The 24,539-nt window shown below is 39.2% G+C and overlaps 1 protein-coding gene across 1 annotated transcript in view; it reads left to right on the forward strand.

The window, feature by feature from the left end:
• The window catches only part of NBAS (NBAS subunit of NRZ tethering complex), a 407,958-nt gene that overhangs the window by 127,928 nt on the left and 255,491 nt on the right, over positions 1-24,539 (forward strand). Inside the window, exons 26-31 of the mRNA XM_084622071.1 lie at positions 3,171-3,304; positions 4,365-4,427; positions 7,430-7,552; positions 8,947-9,049; positions 13,503-13,732; positions 23,149-23,261. Coding sequence (XP_084478197.1) covers positions 3,171-3,304; positions 4,365-4,427; positions 7,430-7,552; positions 8,947-9,049; positions 13,503-13,732; positions 23,149-23,261 — 766 coding nt within the window. The remainder of the gene's footprint in view (positions 1-3,170; positions 3,305-4,364; positions 4,428-7,429; positions 7,553-8,946; positions 9,050-13,502; positions 13,733-23,148; positions 23,262-24,539) is intronic.

Here is a 24,539-nt window from a genome sequence, read left to right on the forward strand (position 1 = left end):
GGACTCTCCCTGCTTCTTCTGGAAGGGGAGAAGACCCCCTGCTGCCCCTACTTGAAATGAATGTTGGGGCATAAGTCCACAGGGGGTAAAACCAAGGGAGTCCAATGTGCCTCAGGGCCCACATTGCCTTAATGAGGACCTGATTCAAAGTAAACTAATGAAAGAAATATTTAGAGTGAATAAATCACTAAATATCTACAGGGCAACAGAACTATGCATAATAAACAGCAAGGTTTTATAAATCTTGTTAGACAAACATGCCTGATAGTTTTTTTCCCACAGTAATAGATTTGGATTCTAGTAAAATGATAAATACTGTATTTTATGAAACCTTAATTGGAACATTGACAGTGCCTTGGATTGACGTTGCCTTGACTGTGGATTGACCTTTGGCTAAAAATGGAAAGCAAGAGCCAGTGAAAGATAGTAGTGTGTTAAGTTCGAGTTGGAAGCCACCAGTATTGTTTCTTGAAACAGTGATATGTGACATCTTCATTAATGATATAGAAGATGGAAGAAATAGCAAATTAATATAATTGCTATGATACAAAATGTCAATACAGCTAATTTTCACATTCAGATACAGATTTTAAATTGCTTCTGATGGATGTAGTCCCATATGAATGAGATTAATATCTGAGTTACTTTAAATCTGATCCAAAAACTTGGTACTCTGGTGATTCAATTTATAGTTTATAATGTAATATTTCAAAAGATGAAACTGCAGCCAAGTTCATGTCCCAATCCTTAACTGTTATATGATTGGTGTTTCATTTGCACAGCAATAACCTCTTTACTCAAAAGAGGGCGTCAACAGTCACTTCTTACATCTCACAAAAATGATATTTAGAGAAAAGTTCTGCAGATGAATTAACTGTGCATTTAGGAGCAAATCAAAATTGCAAGTGAAATTGTATTTCATATGCTGGCCTAATAAACACAAGTTTTGGCCCTCTCTCCCCCAACTGATGTTTTATCTAATTACCTACTTTTGAAGTGTGGTTCTACTCTGGAAAAGTGTTGCTAAAAATGATGACTTCTTACTCAGGAGGTCTGCTCCTTGTGTGTCTTCAGGCATATCTTATTGTTTAAGATACAACTAACTTTTTACCACTTCTCAGTGTCTGCTCGGCAGAGTTAGAAGTGAGAGAGCTAGATGATGATCCCCCTTGTACATCATCAATGGAAGTGTTTACTCATTTCCACTTGCTTACTCCCACACAGCCTCACTAGAGCTATTGGGTTTGCACAATTCAAGTGAGGGCAGAATTTGGCCTGTAGGAACTTTTGTTATTGGTGATGGTACATGAGAAAGGAAAGAACTAAGGGATAGGGGACTTTGAAAACCTTTTCAGTGTTGACTGACTCTACTCCTGTGGAAGTCAGTGGTAGTTTTACCATTGACTTCAATAGGAGCAGGATTAGGCTGACACCGAGTATTTTTAAAAAAAATTAACCCTAAATGCTTAATATTTTATCTATTGTGATAGAAGCACATTCAGTACAATTGTCACCTCTGCCAAGTTATGACTATTCCAATAAAATATCAAGAATTTCTCACTACTACATAGTCATCCACTGTGATAGGCTTATGAGCCATCACTTTCTGAGTAACATTTCCCCACTATCTCTCTCCTTCCTCAGAGTCAAGTAGAAGGACTTAAATACCCACATAAGTTGTCCTATATAGATAGGTCCATGGAATCAATGGGTAACAGGAAGTAGAAGAACTGCATGTCTTATAAACCTTTTTTTGGGTGTTGACTGTGCTGAAAACTTTCTCAAATTCTCCCACCACTGCTCTACCAAAAAATGGAGCTGTACCACCGATAGTTTGTAAGTGATTACATCCTTACTGAACGACACACTATTGCAAAAGAACTTATTTTTCCCATAATAACCCTTGTATTCATAGGCGCCGACTCCATGGGTGCTCCAGGGCTGGAGCACCCACTGGCAGCCAAGCTCCCCGCCCCCACTCCACAGCTCAGCTCACCTCCGCCTCCCCTGAGTGCGCCACGTCCCTGCTTCTCCTCCCAGCACTTGCTGCCATGAAACAGCTAGGAAGTAGGGAGGGAGAAGCGGTAATGTGGCACATTCAGGGGAAGAGGCAGGGCTGGAGCGGGGATTTGGGGTAGGAGTCCGATAGGGGCAGGGAGGGGGTGGAGTTGGGGCGGGGACTTTGGGGAAGGGGTTGGAATGGGGGCGGGGCAGGGGTGGAATCGGGCTGGGGCCGGGAGGGTTTGAGCATCCACTGGCGCCAGGAGAAGTTGGCGCCTATGCTTGTATTTCTCTTCTCCATATCACATCCTGCATTTACAGTAGTGTGAGATCGTGCGTAGATTGGCATCCACTGTTAATGATCTGAGCAGTGCAAGTTGACATGATGGTAAAAACACTGGCAGTTGATCTACATTGAAGGTACCCACAAATCGTGGCCCCGATACAGAGAAAAATAACACCAGACATTGTTACTGGGGGAGGGGAGTGCTTTTGCAACCGTGAATAACTGGTCTTTCTAAAAGCATGGAAACTTTTAAAGGGTTCTTCAGTAAAATATAAAATACTCTGGCACTATAAGGCTGCACTTCAGCTATTGTATTTGCAGTTATATGAATTATTGCAGTGTATCGATCCAGTTTCAGATACAGTTTGAGATTCCTGAATCATAAATCGACATAATTATTAGAAGCACCTTATTTTCCTGATGAATGCAGTAGTGGGTTCTATGGTGGATGGGCTGTACTCAATAACTGCAGCATTTTAGTGTGTATTGATGCTGTTAATGTGCAAATGAAGTAAATTCCTTTGTGTGTAAGTAATGGTTTCAAGCATCTAACGTATTTTTTAATAATTTGCCCCTTTTAAAATATTTGCTTTTTCAAAATTAAATAGGATTCAGTTGCAAGTATCTTCCTCTTTCAGACAGGTTAAGTACACAGAGGATACAGATTAGTTTTTGTTGCATTTTCTGTAATTACAAAAGATATTTCACAGAGAATTATTAAAGATCCAGAGAGCCTCTAATTAAAAAGAAATCACTAAATTTGTTTTATCGTTGTACTTGCACTAGTTAAGATTGTATTGACATTAACGCTGGAATATGGAAAAACTGACTGTAAATGGAAAAATGTTCCAACATACAGCAAAATATATTCTGTTTTTGATAGTGTCAGCAAAAAATAATTCCTGATCAGGACCAACTGATGAGTATGGCACTGGAATGTATCTACAGTTGTGAACGAGATGACCAGCTCTCCCTTTGTTATGATATTTTGGAATGCCTTCCACAAAGAGGATATGGGTGAGCATATATATGTGGTTATCTGTAGCTGTTTTAGAACACAATAAATATAGTTCTGAATTTTCTAAAATATTTCCTGAGATGACATTCGTTTTTCCTGGGGAAATAATTAAAATAAATTAAAAGCTAGAGTATGTAATGTAATTGGTGTAATACCTTTATTAATTGAACTGTTTGAATCTATACTTCATATATGTTAAAAAAATTGTTTAACAAATTATCTAAATCGAAAGGTCAAAATCAGGCCATCCAGGCCATGCCCACTCCCCAGACCTTTGTGTCAAGCAGAGGTGGGAGGGTCCCTGAGCTCGAGCTGCAGCCCAAGCCCAGATATCTACACTGCAATTAAATAGACCTTCAGCTGCAGCCATGCAAGCTCAAGTCAGCTGGCACAGGCCAGCCATGGGTGTCTAATTATAGTGTAGACAAAATTTCGGAGTATATTTCCCAGACCTGAAGAAGAGCTCTGTGTAAGCTCGAAAGCTTGTCTTTTTCACCAACAGAAGTTGGTCCAATAAAAGATATTACCTCGCCCACCTTGTCTCTCTAATAACACGGCTATATACAACATTGAAGCTCATAAGCATTCATGCCAGCACGAGACAGGCCCTTCTACAGAGAAACTGCTCTGTGACAAACAACATTTCTGGAGAAAATGGATGAAAGACTAACAGGAGAAGCCCTAGGCTACCTGCTATTCTTCTGGGTCCATTGCCAATCTCCCAGTCTCCACACTTGGGAAGGTCACACTTGGAAAAGTGGAGGTGGATGGACGGGAGGGAGTTGAAGGGGAGGGTGTCAGGTAAGAAGTGAGCCTATATTTCAAGGGGTGAGTTCAATGTTGTCTAGTATTACCCACAAGTTCTTGGGCTTCCTTCTACCAGAAGCCAACAGTTTTAATCCTTCCTTTGAAAGCTGCAGCATCCTCTGGATTTTGAAAGGTTCCAGAAAGAATATTCAACTTTTTGGTGTTTATTTCCATGTTGATAATGTTTTATACCAGCAATATCTGGATCATGCATTCAGCAATGTTTTTTTTTTATTTTTAAAACCGTCACAGCCCGGAAACAGACTTAACTAAAACTCTTCATGACAAGGTAGATGAACTGGAACAAATTCTCAGGTAAAAACCATTTACCATTGTCATAAATATAAAGGGAAGGGTAAACCCCTTCGAAATCCCTCCTGGCCAGGGGAAAGCTCCTCTCACCTGTAAAGGGTTAAGAAGCTAAAGGTAACCTCGCTGCCACCATGTCACGGTTCCTCCCCCACTCTGAACTCTAGGGTACAGATGTGGGGACCTGCATGAAAAACCTCCTAAGCTTATCTTTACCAGCTTAGGTCAAGAATTCCACCCTGTAGTGTTTCTCAGCAAAAAACTGTCTGAGAGGGAAAGCAACTGGTCAGTCACTGAAAAAGAATGTTATGCCATTGTCTACGCTCTGGAAAAGCTACGCCCATATGTTTGGGGACGGCGTTTCCACCTGCAAACCGACCATGCTGCACTAAAGTGGCTTCACACCGTCAAAGAAACTAACAAAAAACTTCTTCGGTGGAGTTTAGCTCTCCAAGATTTTGATTTCGACATCCAACACATCTCAGGAGCTTCTAACAAAGTGGCTGATGCACTCTCCCGTGAAAGTTTCCCAGAATCAACTGGTTAAAATCGTCCTTGAGATGTGGAAAATATTGTTAGTCTTTATGTACTTGGTAGTATATTTAGAGATGCATGTGTCTTATTAACTCTGTTTTTCCTAGAGCTCCAGGAAGAAATCCCAGCCAGTGTTTCACCCTAGCTGAGATTTGGGGGGCGTGTCATAAATATAAAGGGAAGGGTAAACCCCTTTGAAATCCCTCCTGGCCAGGGGAAAGCTCCTCTCACCTGTAAAGGGTTAAGAAGCTAAAGGTAACCTCGCTGGCACCTGACCAAAATGACCAATGAGGAGACAAGATACTTTCAAAAGCTGGGAGGAGGGAGAGAAACAAAGGGTCTGTGTCTGTCTGTAGTCGTCTTGGCCAGGGACAGAACAGGAATGGAGTCTTAGAACTTTTAGTAAGTAATCTAGCTAGGTATGTGTTAGATTATGATTTCTTTAAATGGCTGAGAAAAGAATTGTGCTGAATAGAATAACTATTTCTGTCTGTGTATCTTTTTTGTAACTTAAGGTTTTACCTAGAGGGGTTCTCTATGTTTTTGAATCTAATTACCCTGTAAGATATCTACCATCCTGATTTTACAGGGGGGATTTCTTTATTTCTATTTACTTCTATTTTTTATTAAAAGTCTTCTTGTAAAACACTGAATGCTTTTTCATTGTTCTCAGATCCAAGGGTTTGGGTCTGTGGTCACCTATGCAAATTGGTGAGGCTTTTTATCCAACATTTCCCAGGAAAGGGGGGGTGCAAGTGTTGGGAGGATTGTTCATTGTTCTTAAGATCCAAGGGTCTGGGTCTGTAGTCACCTAGGCAAATTGGTGAGGCTTTTTACCAAACCTTGTCCAGGAAGTGGGGTGCAAGGTTTTGGGAAGTATTTTGGGGGGAAGGACGCGTCCAAACAGCTCTTCCCCAGTAACCAGTATTAGTTTGGTGGTGGTAGCGGCCATTCCAAGGATAACGGGGGTAATATTTTGTACCTTGGGGAAGTTTTGACCTAAGCTGGTAAAGATAAGCTTAGGAGGTTTTTCATGCAGGTCCCCACATCTGTACCCTAGAGTTCAGAGTGGGGGAGGAACCGTGACAACCATATCAACAGTTCATTATGTTTTATTGGAGGACTAGTACAATAATGTACAGGTTACCATGGCATAGGATAATAGGTCATATCCAAACCCTTCACTACAAATCTAGAGGGAAAATACTTTCTGAATGTTGAGTTCTTCTACAATATTTGGGTTGTAACTTTCTTCCTGCAAAACATATTCCTACTGCCCCAAATCAGATATCAAAGCTAGTATTGCAAAGGATATGAATGGAGTGCTGAACCGCTCCTCTATCTGTGGAACGGCAGTCAGAGTATCTATAATGTGGACAAAAGGGTTTAGGCCAAATCTGAGCCTCTAAGCCAGTGGTCCCCAAACTTTTCACCTAGCACTCCCCATTAGCTCTGTCTGCGCTGCCCCCACCTCTTGAAATTGGGGCCAGGAGCGGGGCCACGGACAGGGGTAAGGGGGCTGAGGCTGGGGCCATAACGGGGCAAGAGTGGTGCCTTGGCTGTGAGAGGTGCCAGGGCTCCGCTTCTGGGCCAGTATGGAGCTGAGTGGCAAACCCTTTCTGTCCTCCATGGGGGCTGGCCTGGGCCCCAGCCGTACCCACCCTGAATGTTCTAGGGGGCACACCCCACAGATTGAGGACCTCTCCTCGAAGCCAAGTTTCAAATGTCTTGAGTATTTATAGGAAGAGAAGCATAACAAAAATGACTTGAAGAGGTTAGTCTAAGAAGGGAAGTAATCAGCAGGGTTTTTTCGGTTTCCAATGATATTGTTGTAATGTCAGCTCCCTGTAGCTTAGCAAAAGTTTGTATGTTCTGATAATCAAATTTTATAATGCTTGTAGGTTGTATAAAATTCAAGAACTTGCTGAAAATATTGCTGTTAGCTGCCAGTGTGGTATATTTACTGAAAGTATTCTTTGTTTGAAGGAGAGACAATACTCATGTGGTTATGGCACTAGTTTGGGATTTGGGAGATGTGAGTTCAATTTCTGGCTCTGCCATAGACTTTATTTATGACTTTTGCAAAGTTACCTTCTCTCTCAGTCTCAGTTAGGCTCCTCATCTGCAAGGTCCCTACTAATAATTCCTTCCTCCCACCTTCTGTCTGACTTGTCTGTTGAGGTTGTAAGATCTTTGGGGGAGAGACTCTCACTATATGTGTCTGTGCAGTGCTTTGCACAATAGAACTCTCATCTTGTTTGAAGCCTCTGGGCCGTTGTTTCTTAACGACCGGTCCGTGGACTCGTGCCAGTCCCTGAGAGCTCCCTGACAGTTTAGGAAGGCAGCAAACCCTGGATCCAGGTATCAAAAAGGTTGAGAAACACTGCTTTAGGCAATATTGTGATACAAATAATGATGATCTAATCCAGGAGAAAATGACAAGATGCTAAATGATTTATACTGTATATTTATAGTGTATCAGAAATTTTGGAGAAGCATGGACTTCAGAAACCTGTGTCATTTGTAAAAGATACGCAGAACAGCCCAGAGCAAGCGGAGAAGCTTATGATTAGGCTGACCAGGCACACAGGACGCAAGTGAGTATTGACACTGTTGGGCAGCTTAGAATATCCATGTTCAGAGATTGTGCATTTTCACCATCGGAGTATGCATCCGATGAAGTGAGCTGTAGCTCACGAAAGCTTATGCTCAAATAAATTGGTTAGTCTTTAAGGTGCCACAAGTACTCATTTTCACCTTTATACACAAATATGATGGTACTTTTTTCTCTCAGCTTTAACACAATATTCATAGAACAAACTTGTTAACGTGAAATTGAACATTGACTATAAGCGCTTCACTGCTTTTTGTTGTTATTAAAAATACTACCTCTTCCTAGAATTGTTGCAGACTGATTTCAGTATGGTTGTGTTTTGTTCAGTTAAGCAAGCTTAAAGGCATATTGGCAGAGAAGATACTTTACTTTAAAAATGAACAATAAAACTAATGTCCTGGAAATAAAATCCTTTAAAACTAATTCTGTTTTACAGAAGGTGCAGAATTTATGAAATAGCATCTTTCAGAATTTTTTTGGCTTCACATGGTTTTCTTATGAGCTTTTTTATTCAGTAATTTTTAGTTCAGGTATTTAGCAATAATTGAATCTGCTGTTTCTTCTTTTAGTGATTTTTTTTTTAATTTGGGAAAAAAAACTCTTATTTTTCATATTCTATCTTACTGTAGCTGAGTTATTGTACATCCTGTATTGAGAACAGAGAAATCAGATTGCTGAAGCCTTGATTAAAAGCAGCATTTTTTGTGTTGTAATTACTCCTTCTCTTGCTAAGAAAAGCTCTGTCAGTCCTTATTGGTAGTGTATAGCTGGTGCGTGCTGAAAGTCCTCTTAAGAGTTTTTAAATAGTTTGGAAAGGTCAAATCAGTGTTCCTCCTAAAGTAAGAAGGTGCCGTAGAAGAAAAGTACCTTGCCTCTTGGACGTCCATGTCTTACTACCTTACCTATTAGGGTCAGGTGCTCAGTTAAATAATTTAATATCAAGAATATAGAGAAAATGCTAACATCAGTGTTAATTCACAATCAAAAAGCAGTCGGGCAGATAGTGAACCAATAGACAGTTTAGTAGAATCCTGCCATCTAAATCTCACCAAATTAAAATAAAATTTAAATAAAAATAATAATGCCTTCTCCATGGGTTGCAGGTAATGTATGTCAGGCTTTTTGGTAGCTTACATTAAATTTACTGCAGAGTTGATGTCTCAGAGTTATGATTACCCAACTTTTTTGGGTGCTGTTAGAAATAGCTCAACAAATAGCTCATCACCGGAGGATTTTGGGAATGCTTACTTAAAAAAACAAAATTGTGGTATGTCGGGTCACATGATGAATTCTAGCATCATCTCCCTTTGTTCTTTCTTCAGCTAACATTCCATTAAGGGGGACAATAAATATTGATTTTTTTTTCTATTTATTTAGGCAGCCTCCAGTCAATGAGATGCACTGGAAAGGGTTACTGCAGGATATGTTGGATATGCAGCAGAATGTCTACACGTGCTTAGAGCCTGACAGTTGCTATGAGGTGATTTCTACCCAGTCCTCTATTTTTATTCTACGAACTGATATCAGAATAAATCGTCTCAGGTTGTACTGCTGTTCTCATTTGTGTTACCGGGATTGACATGAGTAAATATTCACATGCTGTACTGAAATATTACCCACTGGCTATCTGTGAACTCTACTATTGAAACTAATGTAGTTAAAGTTTCTGTTAGGGAATTCCTTGGATACATTTCATCAGCAATCCATGTAGTCTCCTGTCAGTCCCTCAGCATGAGGTTATTTTTATTTAAATCAAAAGACTAAAGTTACTTGAGGAACATAAGAGTTATAAGATCAATAGTTTTTGATTCATAAATATCTTAATAAATAGAAGTTTAGGCCAGTGATTACTAATAAAAGTAATTTAAAGATAAATTATATTTTTGTTAAATGTTACATTTTAATTAAACATGAACTTTGTGTTCAGCCAAGCGTTTTAATGTCACCCACAGTACCTACAGGACTGTGTATAAATATTTTCCTCTTTGATTTAAAGTGAAACATGAAATTCAATTTCGGCAGAAAATAATCTGCATATGTTGTTATGCTGAAGTTGAATTTATTTTGATATGTGCTGTTTATTTGCATATTTACTTTAATACACTACAGTTCAGCATTTAGATTACACTATGCATAGGCTTACTTATCTTGACGTTTTGACATCTTTTGAAAGTTTTATATTATTGTAAGTTTTTTTTTCATTACAGTTTACAGAATTAATTGCATATAGCTGCCAGTCTCTCTTGCTCTTGGGAGACGTTCTGAAAGCAAATTTGAACTGTTTTGAAGGAATTAAAGGAAAAAAAGCATATGGGACTTAAACTAGAAATTGAAATATGCCACTTTTTTCTACAGTTATACATTTTTAAGCCATGTCAAGAAAAACTCTGTATGTTAGAAGACATTCCTGTTTTTTGTGAAATAATGGACTAGATAATTAAAACAGTTGGATTATTCATTTGACTGAAAGTATGCATATTTTGTTGCAGCTAGAACATACAATAGAACCTCAGTTATGAATACCTTGGGAATGGAGGTTGTTTGCAACTGTGAAATATTTGTAACTCTGAACAAAACATTATGGTTGTTCTTTCAAAAGTTTATAACTGAACATTACAGCTTAACTGAACTTAACTGAACTTAATACAGCTTTGAAACTTTACTGTGCAAAAGAAAAAGGCTGCTGTCCCTTAATTTTTTTTTGATAGTTTACGTTTAACACAGTACTGTACTGTATTTGCTTTTTTTTTTTGGTCTCTGATGCTTCCTGATTATGTACTTCCGATCCAAATGAGGTGTGTGGTTGATTGGTCAGTTCATAACTCAAGTGTTTGTAACTCTGAGGTTCTATTGTATTTGTATCTTCCATTACCACTCAGATCTGGTAAATTAATATCTTTTGTTTGAAAATCATGCATGGCCTTCGAAAAAGAATAGCCCTGTAAGGGGGCTTCTGCATCAATGTTGGGACGTTTGTGTTGGGACTTTGTTGTGAAGTGTGTTGTGTTATTTGATTGAAACAAAAACTCTGGGGATCCTTTTGGAGCATGGGACCCGTATCCAACAATCTGCTTTTTCGTCTATTCTCTTATTTATAAATCAACAAATATAGATACTTTTTTGCCTTAGATCATTATCTACAAATTGCTATGTTCATACATACTAAGAATTGTTTACCAGTCAGATATTTTTATGGAGATTAAAATGGTTTATCGCCAGCCTTGTGGTAGCTACTCTCTGCCTATATTTCGGCTTTCCCTTGAGAAATATTGCATGGAGAATTGTAAGACCTCTGCCACATTCTAGTGGTTTGGTGCTTTTAAGAACACTAAACCATTAGACCACAAAAGGAAGAAAGTTAATGCCATAGATTTCCTATCTGACCTTGGACATATCACTTAATCCTTTTGTGTCTGGTATGCCTATCCATTAGATGTCATCTACATTTCATGAAGTGAAACTGAAGTAATCATTTCTGAAATATAAGGTTCTTTTTTGATTCTTGAATGGAAGGTGTCATGGAATCCAAAGTATTAGTTCTTTATTTATTTGTTGAACATCTCATTGTGCTTTTTGCTATGAGAGGGAAGAAGAAACTTCCTGCTTGATGTCTTAATATAAGCTGAATAGAGAGACAACTCAAAAGACCTGTAGAACCACATAAAAAAGTTTTATCTGACAGTGCTTGTTTTGTTGAGTGTGTGACAGCATTTTTACTGGTGGTGTAGTGTAGGTGGGTGGATTTATTTTAGCATGTGTTTCGGTCATCAAAATCTTCTACTAGTTTTGTAGCTCTGTTCTTGCCACCTGTTTTGCAGGTATCCCTAATGTCATCATGTTGCTTTTAAAATCTAACACCAATTTTGAGTGTGCATATGTGCTATGCCCTACTCAAAGGTTTTAGGTGTAGGAATGAGACACACAACTTTGGATATGGTTATCTCACTGTTGTTTGACTTGCACTGGAGCAGGGCATATGTAAGACTGTTGCAACCTGTTGTCATGGGGGTGAGGCGCCTCTGGGTCTCTATATAGTCTTATGTGTGCTTCCAGTAGAGCTCACTCTCTCCTGACATATGGATTTGAAAGAATAAAATAAACTATATTTTATGTAAAGTTTTTTCTGTGGTGATCATAACTATAGTATCTGAGTTTCTAAAAATACAGATGTTGCTTACAGATGCACTGTTTTAAATGTAATTAACTAAATTTTGGGGCAAAAAAAAATCTTCCTAACTCAGAAACATTTTAATTTGTTTGTCATGGAATTAAAAGCTTTTGATGGATGCAAAATTATAATAAATAGTGTTCAAATATTTTATTTTGCTCTTGTTAATTAGGATTGTACTGGTCTCTTACTTTGTGGAAAAACTATGATTCACTGATTTGAGTTATTCTTAAAGAGTATTTATGCAGTTTAAGTACATTTTAAATAATCACAGCTTTTTGGCCTAAGGCTAAAACAGTTAAATGTTTCATGGCAAATATCTTGATATATTAACATTCAGATTTTTGTATTTTGAAGATTAGTCTTGATTTAAAATTTAAAAAATAAAACCCAATGGGAATTCTAATATTATTCCAATGTTCGTTATGAACCTAAATGTGTTATGTTTAGAGCCCTTCCAAATTCATGGATGTGAAAAACATGTCATGGACTATGAAATCTCGTCTCCTCTTGAAATCTGGCTGTGGTAGTGGGGGCTGCAGTTTTGCCACCCTTACTTCTGTGCTGCCTTCAGAACTGGGTGGCTGAAGAGTGGTTGCTGCTGGCCGGGTGGCCATCTCTGAAGGCAGCGCTGCTGCCAGCAACAGCGCAGAAGTCAGGGTGGGCCTCGTCTTCACAGCCTGCAATATTTTGAGAGGGTGTCCCAGCAAAAAAAGTCCAAGAACCCCTGATTTAGCAGACTCCCTTATCCAGGGTGGCTGACAAGCCCAGTAGTAGTACAGTACAATACTTTATATATTTACTGTATGAACACATCTGTGAAATTTGCTATTTATGCTGTGCCCAACCCACAAAAAAAGTGTGATTTCGCTGCGATTTAAGTAGATCTCTAGTTATGTTTCTTCAGGAGCAGATGATGATGGAGGAGTCAGTAAAACTGCACCTGGGCAAAAGCATGGAGATCAGACTTCAGCAAGTGCTTAGCTTTACACACTTCAGTGGGACTGCTTATAGTGTGTAAAGTTAAGCACTTATATAAATCTTGATGATATCAAGACTTGTCTTTGTGGTATTGCTTAGCAGCAAACTATTTTTTTTTTTTTAAATTTCCATCCAAAACATGCGTTTGTTCAGTTTCAAATTTGCAGCTAACATAATTAATCTATTAGGAGGAAGAAGTGGCCCTTTTTGAAGCTTGAGCTTTTTGTTTATAAATGTGCATGCATATTGTTACACAAATGTCATCTAAATTTTATCTATATATAACACTATTAATAAAAATATTAATTACACTGTAGAAATTTATTCTTCTAGTTTTTAAGCCCCATCTATAAAAACAAATAAAAAAATAATCACCTCAAAACTTCTGTCTCTAGTGTGGGTCAATTCTGAGTTGTAAAATATTTTGAAATTGCAAGATGTTATCTTTTGAATTTTTTTAAATTAATCTTGTTGAGTTTCACTAAAGGTTTTATTCTGAAGTTTAACAATTAATGTGGTAGCAGAACTAAATTTGAACTGCAATTAAAAAACAAAAAGAGAAAGATAGAAAAAATTGTCTTAATTCTGCTTTTGTGGTTAAAATACTTAAAAAAATTATTTATGCAAATATTAATCCTGGAATAATTTTTCAGATACATCTTAAATTCATTTTCTCCCAACATATTACAAGGAACCTTTATGTTCAGATGGCTTGGTCCCACAGAAAACTAAACACTTTTTTGGTTGAAGCTACTGTAACAAATTTACCCATCTTACTTTGCAGATATTTACTGAAAGCCTTCTATGTTCAAGCCATCTAGAAAATATACACCTAGCTGGGCAAATGATGCATTGCAGTGTTTGGTCAGTGGATCCACCAGTTAGTGTTGCCTCAAAAGGAAAACCACGATATAGAGTCAGCTATGAGAAAAGCATCAAACTGGTTTTGGCTGCTGGCAGAGAATACTTCAATTCTTCTACCAGTCTGACTGATAGCTGCATGGAATTGGCCAGGTATAGTAAAACACATTCTCTCTCTCTTCACCTTTTAATTCCTTTGTTTTAAATGTAGTAGATGATGAATTTTACTGAAAAAGAGCTTGGGCCAGATTCCCCTCTACATTCTGTGCCCTTGTGCAAAGCAAGTGGGGAAAAAAGGGCTGTAACCATAGCTTCTCTGAGGAGTCCCCTAGTTCCTTTGCAACAACTGGCTTAGTGGGGCATAGTTGGAAGGAAAGGGGTGTTGCTGGAGCATCTCTGCACTCCTGGCTGCTAGAATGGCTCCCTATGTCACATCTAGCATTACAAGGGATGCCATAAGCAAGACGGTAATGGAGAGAGTTTGTGGAGAAGAAGAATGCAATACCATTAAGTGTTTGGATTTTTTTTTTCTGAGTTTCTCTGTGATGAGATGGAGATCCGTGCATTTCATCTTCTGATTCAGCTTTGAAGATGTGAAAGTACACGAAGCTGTCTGGCTGGGATAAGTTGCTTTCTGTTGCACAGCTTCTCACCTCATTGATTCCTAATGGGCTAAACCTCCCCATCTATGGAGTGTGGAGACAGTTCAATGTTGTTGCAGGAGGCGCCAGGACTAAGCTCTGCCCTTCACCTCAGGCTACCAGCCTTTCTGCCTCTGGCAGTGTAACCAGGTGGCAGTTCATTTCTCCTGACCATTTGTTTTTTAAACTTTATTTTTATTTGTTTTTGTGCAATTGCAACTTCTCTTCCTCCTCCTCCTCCCCTACGTTGGGTAAATAGCAATATGGTGGTTTCAACCCCCTGGATCTGCTGTTGCAGCGCCCCCCTGCCAGATCCTTCTGACAACACTAGGGCATGAAAGGGCTGTCCCACAAACAGCTGGATTAAATCTAAGCCGTGTTTTCTATGTGAGGGTCTGTGAAGGGGGAAGAATACGCTGCCTGTTCCCATATGGCCAGCCCTTGCAGTGCCAGGGTACAGGGCTCAGAGTTGGACTGGCATGTCAGGTCCCCACTCTGTTCCAATGAACAATGCTCCAACAGAGGAAAGCCCAATAAGGAGCTTCTGAGTATATGGGAGAAAGTCTGGGGAGGAGGAAGAAGTTATCCAGCCAGCTCAGGAGGTAAATTGCATAACAGAGCTGGACAGGAGGGGGAAAAAGCCTGGAAGGATCCAGAGTTGCCCCCGCTCCAGATACTGAAGTTGGTCTTCTGCTCCCTGGGGAAAGAAGCAGTGCTCCTACACAGCTCCCATTCCTCCCGCTGTGAACTGGGGGATTCTCATGATATTCAGGAGTAAGTCCTGCAAATCCCAGAGACTGAGTCCCAAAGAGGCAAAAGCAAGTATCCTTTGCAAGGAAAAGACTGATATTGTTAATGAACAAGTGGAGTGAAAGTCCTTTTCCCCCTGAGGAAGTGCTTGCTGTGGCTTTTCTCCTACACAGTCTCTCTAAGTGCTTTGTATCATGGATTGTGCCCCTCCCTCACCAGCAGCATGTCTGGGGATGCAGAAGAGCCAGTTCCTCCTGTGCATCCCTGCCTCAGACTGCAGCCTACTGCATGTGGAACCCTTCCACGACCCTGGCTCTGAAAGGGAAAGGGGGCTCAGAATTCAGGCAGCATCAGAATGGGAATTGAGCATTTTGACCATCAGCCATAGCCCCTTGATGTCCACGGAAAGGGGCGCAGACTCTGGAAGGTGGGGAGGTCTCTCTGTTTCTCCACCCATCCTCAGGCTCCACATGAAAGCCTCAGGAGCACGTCAAGCAGTCTGTGACCAGAACAGAGGCACATGAGGATTCCACTCTACACAAAGCTGCACCATCATGGGATTACTGGGTGGCAAGTGAGAAATATCTTCCCATGTTCAAACTGATCCTGATGGATTCAGTAAAACCCTGAGTGGTACTGGGTTACTCCTGCAGTACTTACTTGGGTGCTAGCCCGCCCGGGGCAGCAGGCAGGCTGCGTTTTAGGTTCCTGGGGACAGCTAACAAGCTGTTACATGAATGCCATGCCAGGATGTATCGTGTACTGCCTCTCCCCTACAAACAGCATGGGAAGAAATACCAGATATGGAGCAAAAGCAAAAAACTACAGGACGCTTACAGGACAGCATGTCAGTGGCTTGCAAGGAAACTAATATTAATACAGTACTATCCCTTTCAAGGATTATTAGATAGGTATTTTCCTATTAATGCCTCCTTTCAGAGCACATGATATCCAAATGAGGATGTCCGATTAAACTAAATGTTAAACCAAAATGTTTATATAAAAATGAAAGAAATTTCATACGTATTGGGAACCTAAGGTTGGTGCAGCTGTAGGACCACCAGTGAAAGACAATTACACCTTCAGAAGGGAACTTCCTTCCAAATGACCCCATAGAATTCATGACACACTGCACAACGATTTAAAAGCCTTGCCTATAGCCATTCAAATCAAAAGGTTTTCATATATTTGGTAAGGAAAGCTTACTTGGCGGCAGGCAAGTGGATCATCATCTAGGGATATGATCCTTGTTTGGAATGAGCTGTCTTGGGTTCTGTCTTGGTCAAATTCTTGATGTGATTTGTGATGAACAATGGCTTCTACCTTGGTGGCTACACGGAAGTAATGTAATACCTGTGAATGGTCATCGCTCATCCTAATTGGATATCTTATGCTTCCAAATGAAGAACTGTCAGGGGAAACAGAGAAATTAGAAGCTGACGTTGCAGAGGCACCTCAACCCTTACTGTTGAAGCCAGCAGAGCAACCCATTGGTTGCTACTGAAACCAAGGGTACCAAAGAAGGGACTATTACCCTCGCAGAGGGAAAAATCTGGAGCAAGTTTCCAAAGAAACCTCGATAAATTTTCCTCCAACCCAACAAAATACTCTGACAAAGACAAAAACCATTTGTATAGAAGAGCTGACAACTCCTGTGCAAGAGTCTTCCTTCTGATTTACCCTCTGCACTCTGAATCTTGAATGGCTTGTGGTAGTCACAGCAAGACACAGGTTGCATGTTATACACTTATTCCCACGCATAGACAACATTCCAGTCAGTATTCCATCCAGAGAAACAGACCAGTTCATAAATGAACAGCTTCTGGAAAGGATTCATGGCTACCAATTCTTCAAAATCAAGGAGTTTTTGATCTCAGTGCAGAGAGTTGCTGATCCAGAGATCAAACCAGACATGGATCTGGCCATAATTTTACCACAGTGGTAAATATTGTAGAGATTCAGAACTTGGTTACATCAGTCATTTCTCGAGGAGTCATCCAAAGGCTAGAATTGCTAGTGTTAGGTATCAGCTTCATCCCCTGAGTGGGTTTCTCAAAATGCACCTGCTGAAATGCCTTCTGAGGACATAGAACCATGCACTTGATGTAATGCAAAATTAGGCATTATTCTGAGATCACATCCAAATGCCTCTTTCTGGGCAGGTAAGGACAAACAACACGCTTCAAGACAAAAAAGGTCGGTCTAGACCTTTACATACAAGTATATATGGAACACAAATTTCCAAAATCTTATAGTACACATTCTTTAGTTCATTTCAACCCTCATAAACATGTTCGTCTTTAAAAAGCCATATTGAATTGGACCAGTGCTCTATCATCTCTGGTATCCTGTCTGTGATAGTGAGAAAGAAACCATGTAGTGGGTTATTATGATACTTATAGAGGAAGTTTCCTCCTACCTCCCATTAGAAGTTGGCTTATGATTGAGGCATGAGTGTTTATATCCATTCCAAAATCAGGGAGTAGCAAGAAGTCAAAGCTTCTCTGTTACAATGTTAAAAATGTCCTGGACAGTGAAGAATCTGGTTCCTTTCAAGACAGTTCACCGAAAGGATACAAAAGGGGAAAGCTGAAGGCATCCTACTCCTCCACTGGATTTACTAGAGAGCTAAGGATCTCACATTGCACCTGAAGAAAATACCTGACCTCTTAAAGCTGGGGGATGCCTCTTTCATCTGGACCTGAAGCACCTACAGTTAACAACCTGGCCATCAGAAGAGAAGTTCAGCATGGATTGTCCATTAACTTCTGAAAAAAATTGGTATCCAGACAGAACTCAACCAGGATATTTCATTCACTGATCTGGTCAAATTTATGTTTCTGGTGTGAGGGGAAAGCTGTTTGTGCAGTGCCCAGCGCAATCGGGCCCTGACCTTTAGATGGTGTTATAATACTAATAATCATCATAATACAAATAACCAGAATAATTACTTCAGCTTCAGTCACATCAACATACATTAAAAAAATGTAAAAAACAAACAACCCCTCCCCCCACTTAATGTGCTTAAAATTAGGCATGTGTTCAGCATCTTGCACTTCCTATGTGACCAAGTCACTTGTCCTCTCCATGTTACCTGCACAATTTGGGGCTCCCACACCCATCCCTAGGCCCAGTGGCCCTCTGAGGGCTAACAGGACCTTCTCCCAGTGAAAGAGCCTTTGTCATACAGTAAATATTCTTAAACATGTACATGTATTTATTACCAATTAACAATCAACAGAATACACATGCCAAGCATCTAATGCTCATCTTTCCCAATAAAGCAGACAGAGTCTCCTAGTCAGGATCTGATCTCGTCCAGGTCTCCAGCTTCTACACAACCTAATCATGCAGGGGTTAAAAAATCCTAGCAACTTTGGTCTTGAGCTGTATCCTGGAGTTAAGTTCCAATGAGCTTGTTCTCTGACCCTTATTATATAGTTAAAATGAGGATTTCTTTTATCTATGCCTTAATCAGTTATTTTACTAAAATTGTAGCTATGCAAAAAAACCCACTAACTGTACAGTGGTTCACATGCCTAAGACCACCTACTCATTAGCTTTTGTATTTTTCACAGTTAATAATAACTTCTCAAGGACTACTTATCTTTGTGCTTCATTAGTGGGATACACTTAGAACAGCAAAACCTCATATATTTTTTTTTATCAGGAAGAAGCTACAGAAATTCAAGGTTAGCTTGTCCATTCTCTCCCTATTCTTATGACTTTGTGAATATATATCTAGCCGTATTCGTAATGCTGCAGCTGATACTTTTCTATCTGTCTGCCTAAGTCAAGCCTGAATTCTCCTGACTCTGTAGTTTTTTGTTTTCAACTTACGGTGGCTGAGCATACAACATGACTGCGGGTTATGCTAAGTCCATACACAAGATGGCTGTGACTCAAGTCAAGTCCAGGGTCTTGTTGTACTCTATGCTTCAGTTTCTGATCTGTAAAGGGGAAGTAGTTATCCAACCTCTAATATTGGGTGTTCTGAGGTTTATCTCAGTGATTTTTGGAAAGTGCTGTGAGAGTCTTGAACAGAGGATATAAAAGTGTGTGTATCTGTTTTGTTTTGGTCAAGTAGCAATAGCTGCTGCTTACCATGCTGATCAACATTCTCTCATTGTTTCCTTGTTATCCTCATGTCCATATGACGCTGTCTCAGACTCTTTGTGGTGGGACCCATCTCTTTGTTCTTTATTGGTACAGCCCTGATCTTCTGGATTCTACCACAATGCGAATAATAAGTAATCATTTTTCTCTTCAGTCTTTCAATTTCATCTCCTTTTCTTTCCTTCTTTATTTCCCTTATTTTCTTTTAGTGCAGCCTTGCTGTACTTCATCCCTTTCTTTTTAGGAACTTTTTTTTTTCTCTGAAAGAAATAGAGATGTCCCCGTCATCACAAGATAATTATATCTAATGTGAGAGATCATTTCACTGAAATGTTAAATATAATAGTGTTTTAATGGTTCTTGTCTATGAGGTACATGTAGATAGGTAAGAGAATCTGATGTCTCCTACTTTGAAAATAAATCATAGAAGAGTAAGGTTGGAAGAGACCTCAGGAGGTCATCTAGTCCAACCCCCTGCTCAAAGCAGGACCAACCCCAACTATGGTTTATACCTTGGCTTATCCTGAATATTAATTTTATATACAAATGACTTAATTTATCTGGTGTTTCCTTACTATTTAAGAATTTTCTATTCCATTTATGTTATTATTTAAGTATACATTAATTCAGACTAATTTCTTTCTTCCCCCGTAAGATAGAATCAACAAAACTTTTTTTTTTTTACTTAATTACATCTAAGTGGATGAACCAAAGTATGAGGAAAAATTATTAAATAAGTTAGTGTTTTCTAAGGCACAGTATTCATGTTGGCCTATAAAAATAATTCTTTGTGCTCCTTATCAGTTTTTGCAGCGATCAAAAAAAACAACTTTTAATTGCGTAATTCAGGTGCTTTACAGTTGAACAGTTAATAACTGATTTCACTTTCTTGATATTAGGAAGTTTTATTCTTTTTAGTGGAACACTTACTGAGTGTATAGGTCAGCAAACCATGCATTTATTCTCATGAATAATTAGGGCCACCGCTAACTAATCGGGTTTCTCCATGAGTGAACTGGAAAAAAAGTTGTTAAAAGGGCCTGAAAATGCAGTTCTGATCACCCCCCCCCCCCAGCCTTTTCTCTATTTTAGAAGTGATAGACTGATGTTGGACACAGACTGGGGATACACTTTTGTAACCAAATAGACCAGGTTCATCCCTCTTGGTCAGAGCTTGGTTTAGTATTAATAAATAAAAACATCTTCTGTACATTTTTAAAACAGTTTACTTATTATTTCTATTGATGGAGTATAAATAATTACCTGTGCAGATACATATTTTGTGAAGTACTGAGTAGGAAAAGAAGCTAATGAATTTTGCATATTCAAGGTTTTTCCCTTAAAATTCTAGGGAAAGGTGGGAGTAAGCCAATAAATAACTCTGGGTGACTCATTGAGACTAACTTGGAAGTTAAATGATCAAATATGGCTTAAGACCCAGACTCTTGTCTGGTCCTTATATATAAGGACAGTCAAATAACCATAACAAAGAGTGGGCTATTGGTATGCCTCTCTCTCTCTTTTCCAAACCCAATCAGAGACTGCGGGTGGCATAGAAGGACTTCTAGGGGAAGGCATTGTCTCTACATTTTAATATATGTGATGCACTCTCTCCAATCCCATACAGATTTTTTTTCTGTTACCCATGTGAGGGAGGAGGTGAACTTCTACATGTCGAGTGAAGACCGCCAGATACTTTGGTTTACGTCAATTTAGCTTTGGTTGTGTTCATATTCACCTGTTTGGGGGGAATTATACTTCTATGTTTGCTGCCATACTTTGATCGTAAATATTGATTTTTGTATAAATTTAGATTGTTTAAAACTAAAAAAGCATGCAGAGAAGACATTTCACAGAAGATACATTGATTTTTTTCAGTACTGTGAGCCTGGAACATCTATTTTGTCTGTTTGTCCCACTAAGATCTCTACACTTTCTTCAGCACTGACTTATATACATGGAGTATATACCTTGATTTAATCCTTAAGGCCATTGTCCTCCTCCTTCAGATTCCTCCTCTGGACCCACTTTGGTTGTGTCCCTTCCCTGAAACAGCCCAGCAACTATGGCTAAATTGTGTAGCATTTGAAGACATCAGATTTTATTTTCCACAAAAGACAATGAGTTGGAACAGTTGGGAGCCATCAAATTGTGCAGTGCCTAGCCTGTGCAATATTGAGTTAGCTGTCCCTTCCCCCTTTTTGATCATGTTAATATTGAGCTTTGGATCAGATTATAAACTCTTTGGGGCAGGGCCCAGGTCTGTCTATTTGAAGACTTTAAATTGAACCATAGGGTTTGTGCTGACTTTTGCACCCCCACACCATAATGACTAGACTGGTACATTCTTAAAATAGATTGATTGATTGTCACATTTCTGAGATACCAAGGTTACTAGATACCCTGCAGAAATATCGATGGATTCCTGCTAAAACATATGTATAACTATTTGTTAGAATATTGCCATTTACATATGCATTCAGTAATCTAAGTGCACATGCTGTATCTAATTATTAAAAGCTCTTCAATGGGGATTTATGTGCCTGTAGAGAAGGCAGAATGTGGCAGATTAAATCTGCCATGTGTACATGACAGTAACCGTTCCCCATGCTAACTAGTAATGGATAGTTAAGCAGTGTTTTCCTCCGCAGAAAGTAGTAATGATGATCAGACGTAAGCTATGGCTACACTTTAACCGCTACAGCGGCACAACCACGTCACTGTAGCACTTCGGATGGGAGGGTTCTCCCACCACTGTAGTTGATCTGTCTCCCCAAGAGGAGGTAGCTATGTCAATGGAAGAATTCTTCTGTTGACCTAGCACTGTCTATACTGGAGTTAGTAACTATGTTCCTCAGGGGTATGGATTTTTTACATACCTAAGCAATGCAGCTGGATCGACTTAACCGTTTACTGTAGACCTAAGTCACAATTGAAAGGGTTTGTTCCAATTACATTCTAAATGGTTATGCTTGTAGTCTGAATAGTTACATAGGTGGACACAAGCATGTGACTTGGGCCGGATTTTCAGAAGTGTTCAACACACAACAGCTCCCATTAGGCACCTAAGGTCATCAGATTTTCAAAAGTGCCCAGCTCTCTTTGAGAACGGAGGGAGCTAAAGGGTAGCAAGCACTTCTGAAAATTTAGGCCCGCTTGTATGTGCTGAATCTTCTTGAAAATCTGACTCTTCAGTTATTAACAAAGCTAGCTTACATCTATCACAACTGCATCCTTTTAACCTGATACCTTCTTTCTCTCTCAAATTATATATACCAAATATTCTATATATATGAAGATGTCCACATGACAAATTGCATAAGCATATGATAGAATACACAGGTTCTTGTGGAGTGATGCCTCCTTCACTGTGCACCATATAAGATGAAAGGTTGTTTTAAAGACAAAAATCATTTTTGATGCATTTTACTACTTGAGAAATAGTATCTGGTCATGCATAAAACACTTATTCATAAACACTTATTCAGTTGGTACATCAGCAATTTTTAATCTATCATTTCTGTTCATTCAGAAATTTTATTTATTTATTAATTAACACAGATTGCTGGATGAACTGCCTGGAGTCCCTGGAAGAGTTGCGTTTGTGTAATTTTTCCTCAAGCTTTTTAGCGTTGTGTGCTATTTTTGGCAAAGCTTAAAAGCAACAGTGGTGCATGGAAGTTTGCCCCTATGCTGCATTAAATTTTTCAATAAATGTAAATGTCTCAGTGTCTCTGTTTTATTAAATGTGCTCGAGTATTAGAAGTCCTAAGTTTTTCCTAATTTAGGTGTTTAGTGTCTTAATTTAGTCATGAGTATCACGGGTCACCCAGCTAAGATATTTGGTAACTAGTATGTGCTTCTGAGTGTCGCAGAGCATTGGTCAGCTAACGGTCAAATCATGTAAAACTCTGTCACATGATGCAATTTCTTTTAAAAATTTGACAGTCCAAAAGTGTAATAAATCACTGTTGTTTTGCACTTTTCAGGCAAATATAAAAAGTTATATATATTATAAATAACTTGTATGAAGTTTGTAATGTTCTTTTTCTGTTTATTTAGATGCTGTTTACAACTTATTGTAGACTGCCCCAGTGCTATCCAAGAGGAGCTAGATCTCATTCGTGCTCTTAGCTATCTTGAAGAATTTGGTCTGAGAATCTTGCCATTACAAGGTACAATGTATTACTTATGTCCCTGATGTGATGGCTTGGTGGAACATGAGCCACAGTTCATTAGCTGAAAATTGTCTATAGCTTTAACATGAGTAAGCCCAGTGAAGTTAATAAGACTCCATCTGTACATACATTTTACTCTTGTGCATAAGTGTTTTGCTGCATAAGAGTCTTAATATGCCTTTTGTTTGTAAAAACACTTTGGGGATCCTTTGAGAGGGAAAGACACTGTTTAAATGTAATCTATTTTCATGAAACTATTTTGAAAAAGTGAGCAGCTTGATCATCACTGATGTTCATTACTGTCATAAATATAAAGGGAAGGGTAACCACCTTTCTGTATAGAAAACTATAAAATCCCTCCTGGCCAGAGGTGTCAAGTTTCCTTCCTCACTCTGAACGCCAGGGTCCAGATGTGGGGACCTGCATGAAAAACCTCCTAAGCTTATCTTTACCAGCTTAGGTCAAAACTTCCCCAAGGTACAAAATATTCCACCCTTTGTCCTTGGATTGGCCGCTACCACCACCAAACAAATACTGGTTACTGGGGAAGAGCTGTTTGGAAACGTCTTTCCCCCCAAAATACTTCCCAAAACCTTGCACCCCACTTCCTGGACAAGGTTTGGTAAAAAGCCTCACCAATTTGCCTAGGTGACTACAGACCCAGACCCTTGGATCTTAAGAACAATGAAAAAACATTCAGTTTTCTTACAAGAAGACTTTTAGTAGAAATAGAAGTAAAGAAATCCCCTCTGTAAAATCAGGATGGTAGATACCTTACAGGGTAATTGGATTCAAAACACAGAGAACCCCTCTTGGCAAAACCTTAAGTTACAAAAAAGATAGACAGACAGAAATAGTTATTCTATTCAGCACAACTCTCTTCTCAGCCATTTAAAGAAATTATAATCTAACACGTACCTAGCTAGATTACTTACTAAAAGTTCTAAGACTCCATTCCTGGTCTATCCCCGGCAGAAACCAGCATACAGACAGACAGAGACCCTTTGTTTGTCTCCCTCCTCCCAGCTTTTGAAAGTATCTTGTCTCCTCATTGGTCATTTTGGTCAGGTGTCAGCGAGGTTACCTTTAGCTTCTTAACCCTTTACAGGTGAGAGGAGTTTTCTTCTGGCCAGGAGGGATTTTAAAGGGGTTTATCCTTCCCTTTATATTTATGACAAGAGGCAAAACCCTTTCACCTGTAAAGGGCTAAGAAGCTAAGATAACCTCGCTGTCACCTGACCAAAATGACGAATGAGGAGATAAGATACTTTCAAA

This window comes from Lepidochelys olivacea (genome assembly GCF_965140295.1).
Source record: "Lepidochelys olivacea isolate rLepOli2 genome assembly, chromosome: 3".
Lineage (NCBI taxonomy): Eukaryota > Metazoa > Chordata > Testudines > Cheloniidae > Lepidochelys > Lepidochelys olivacea.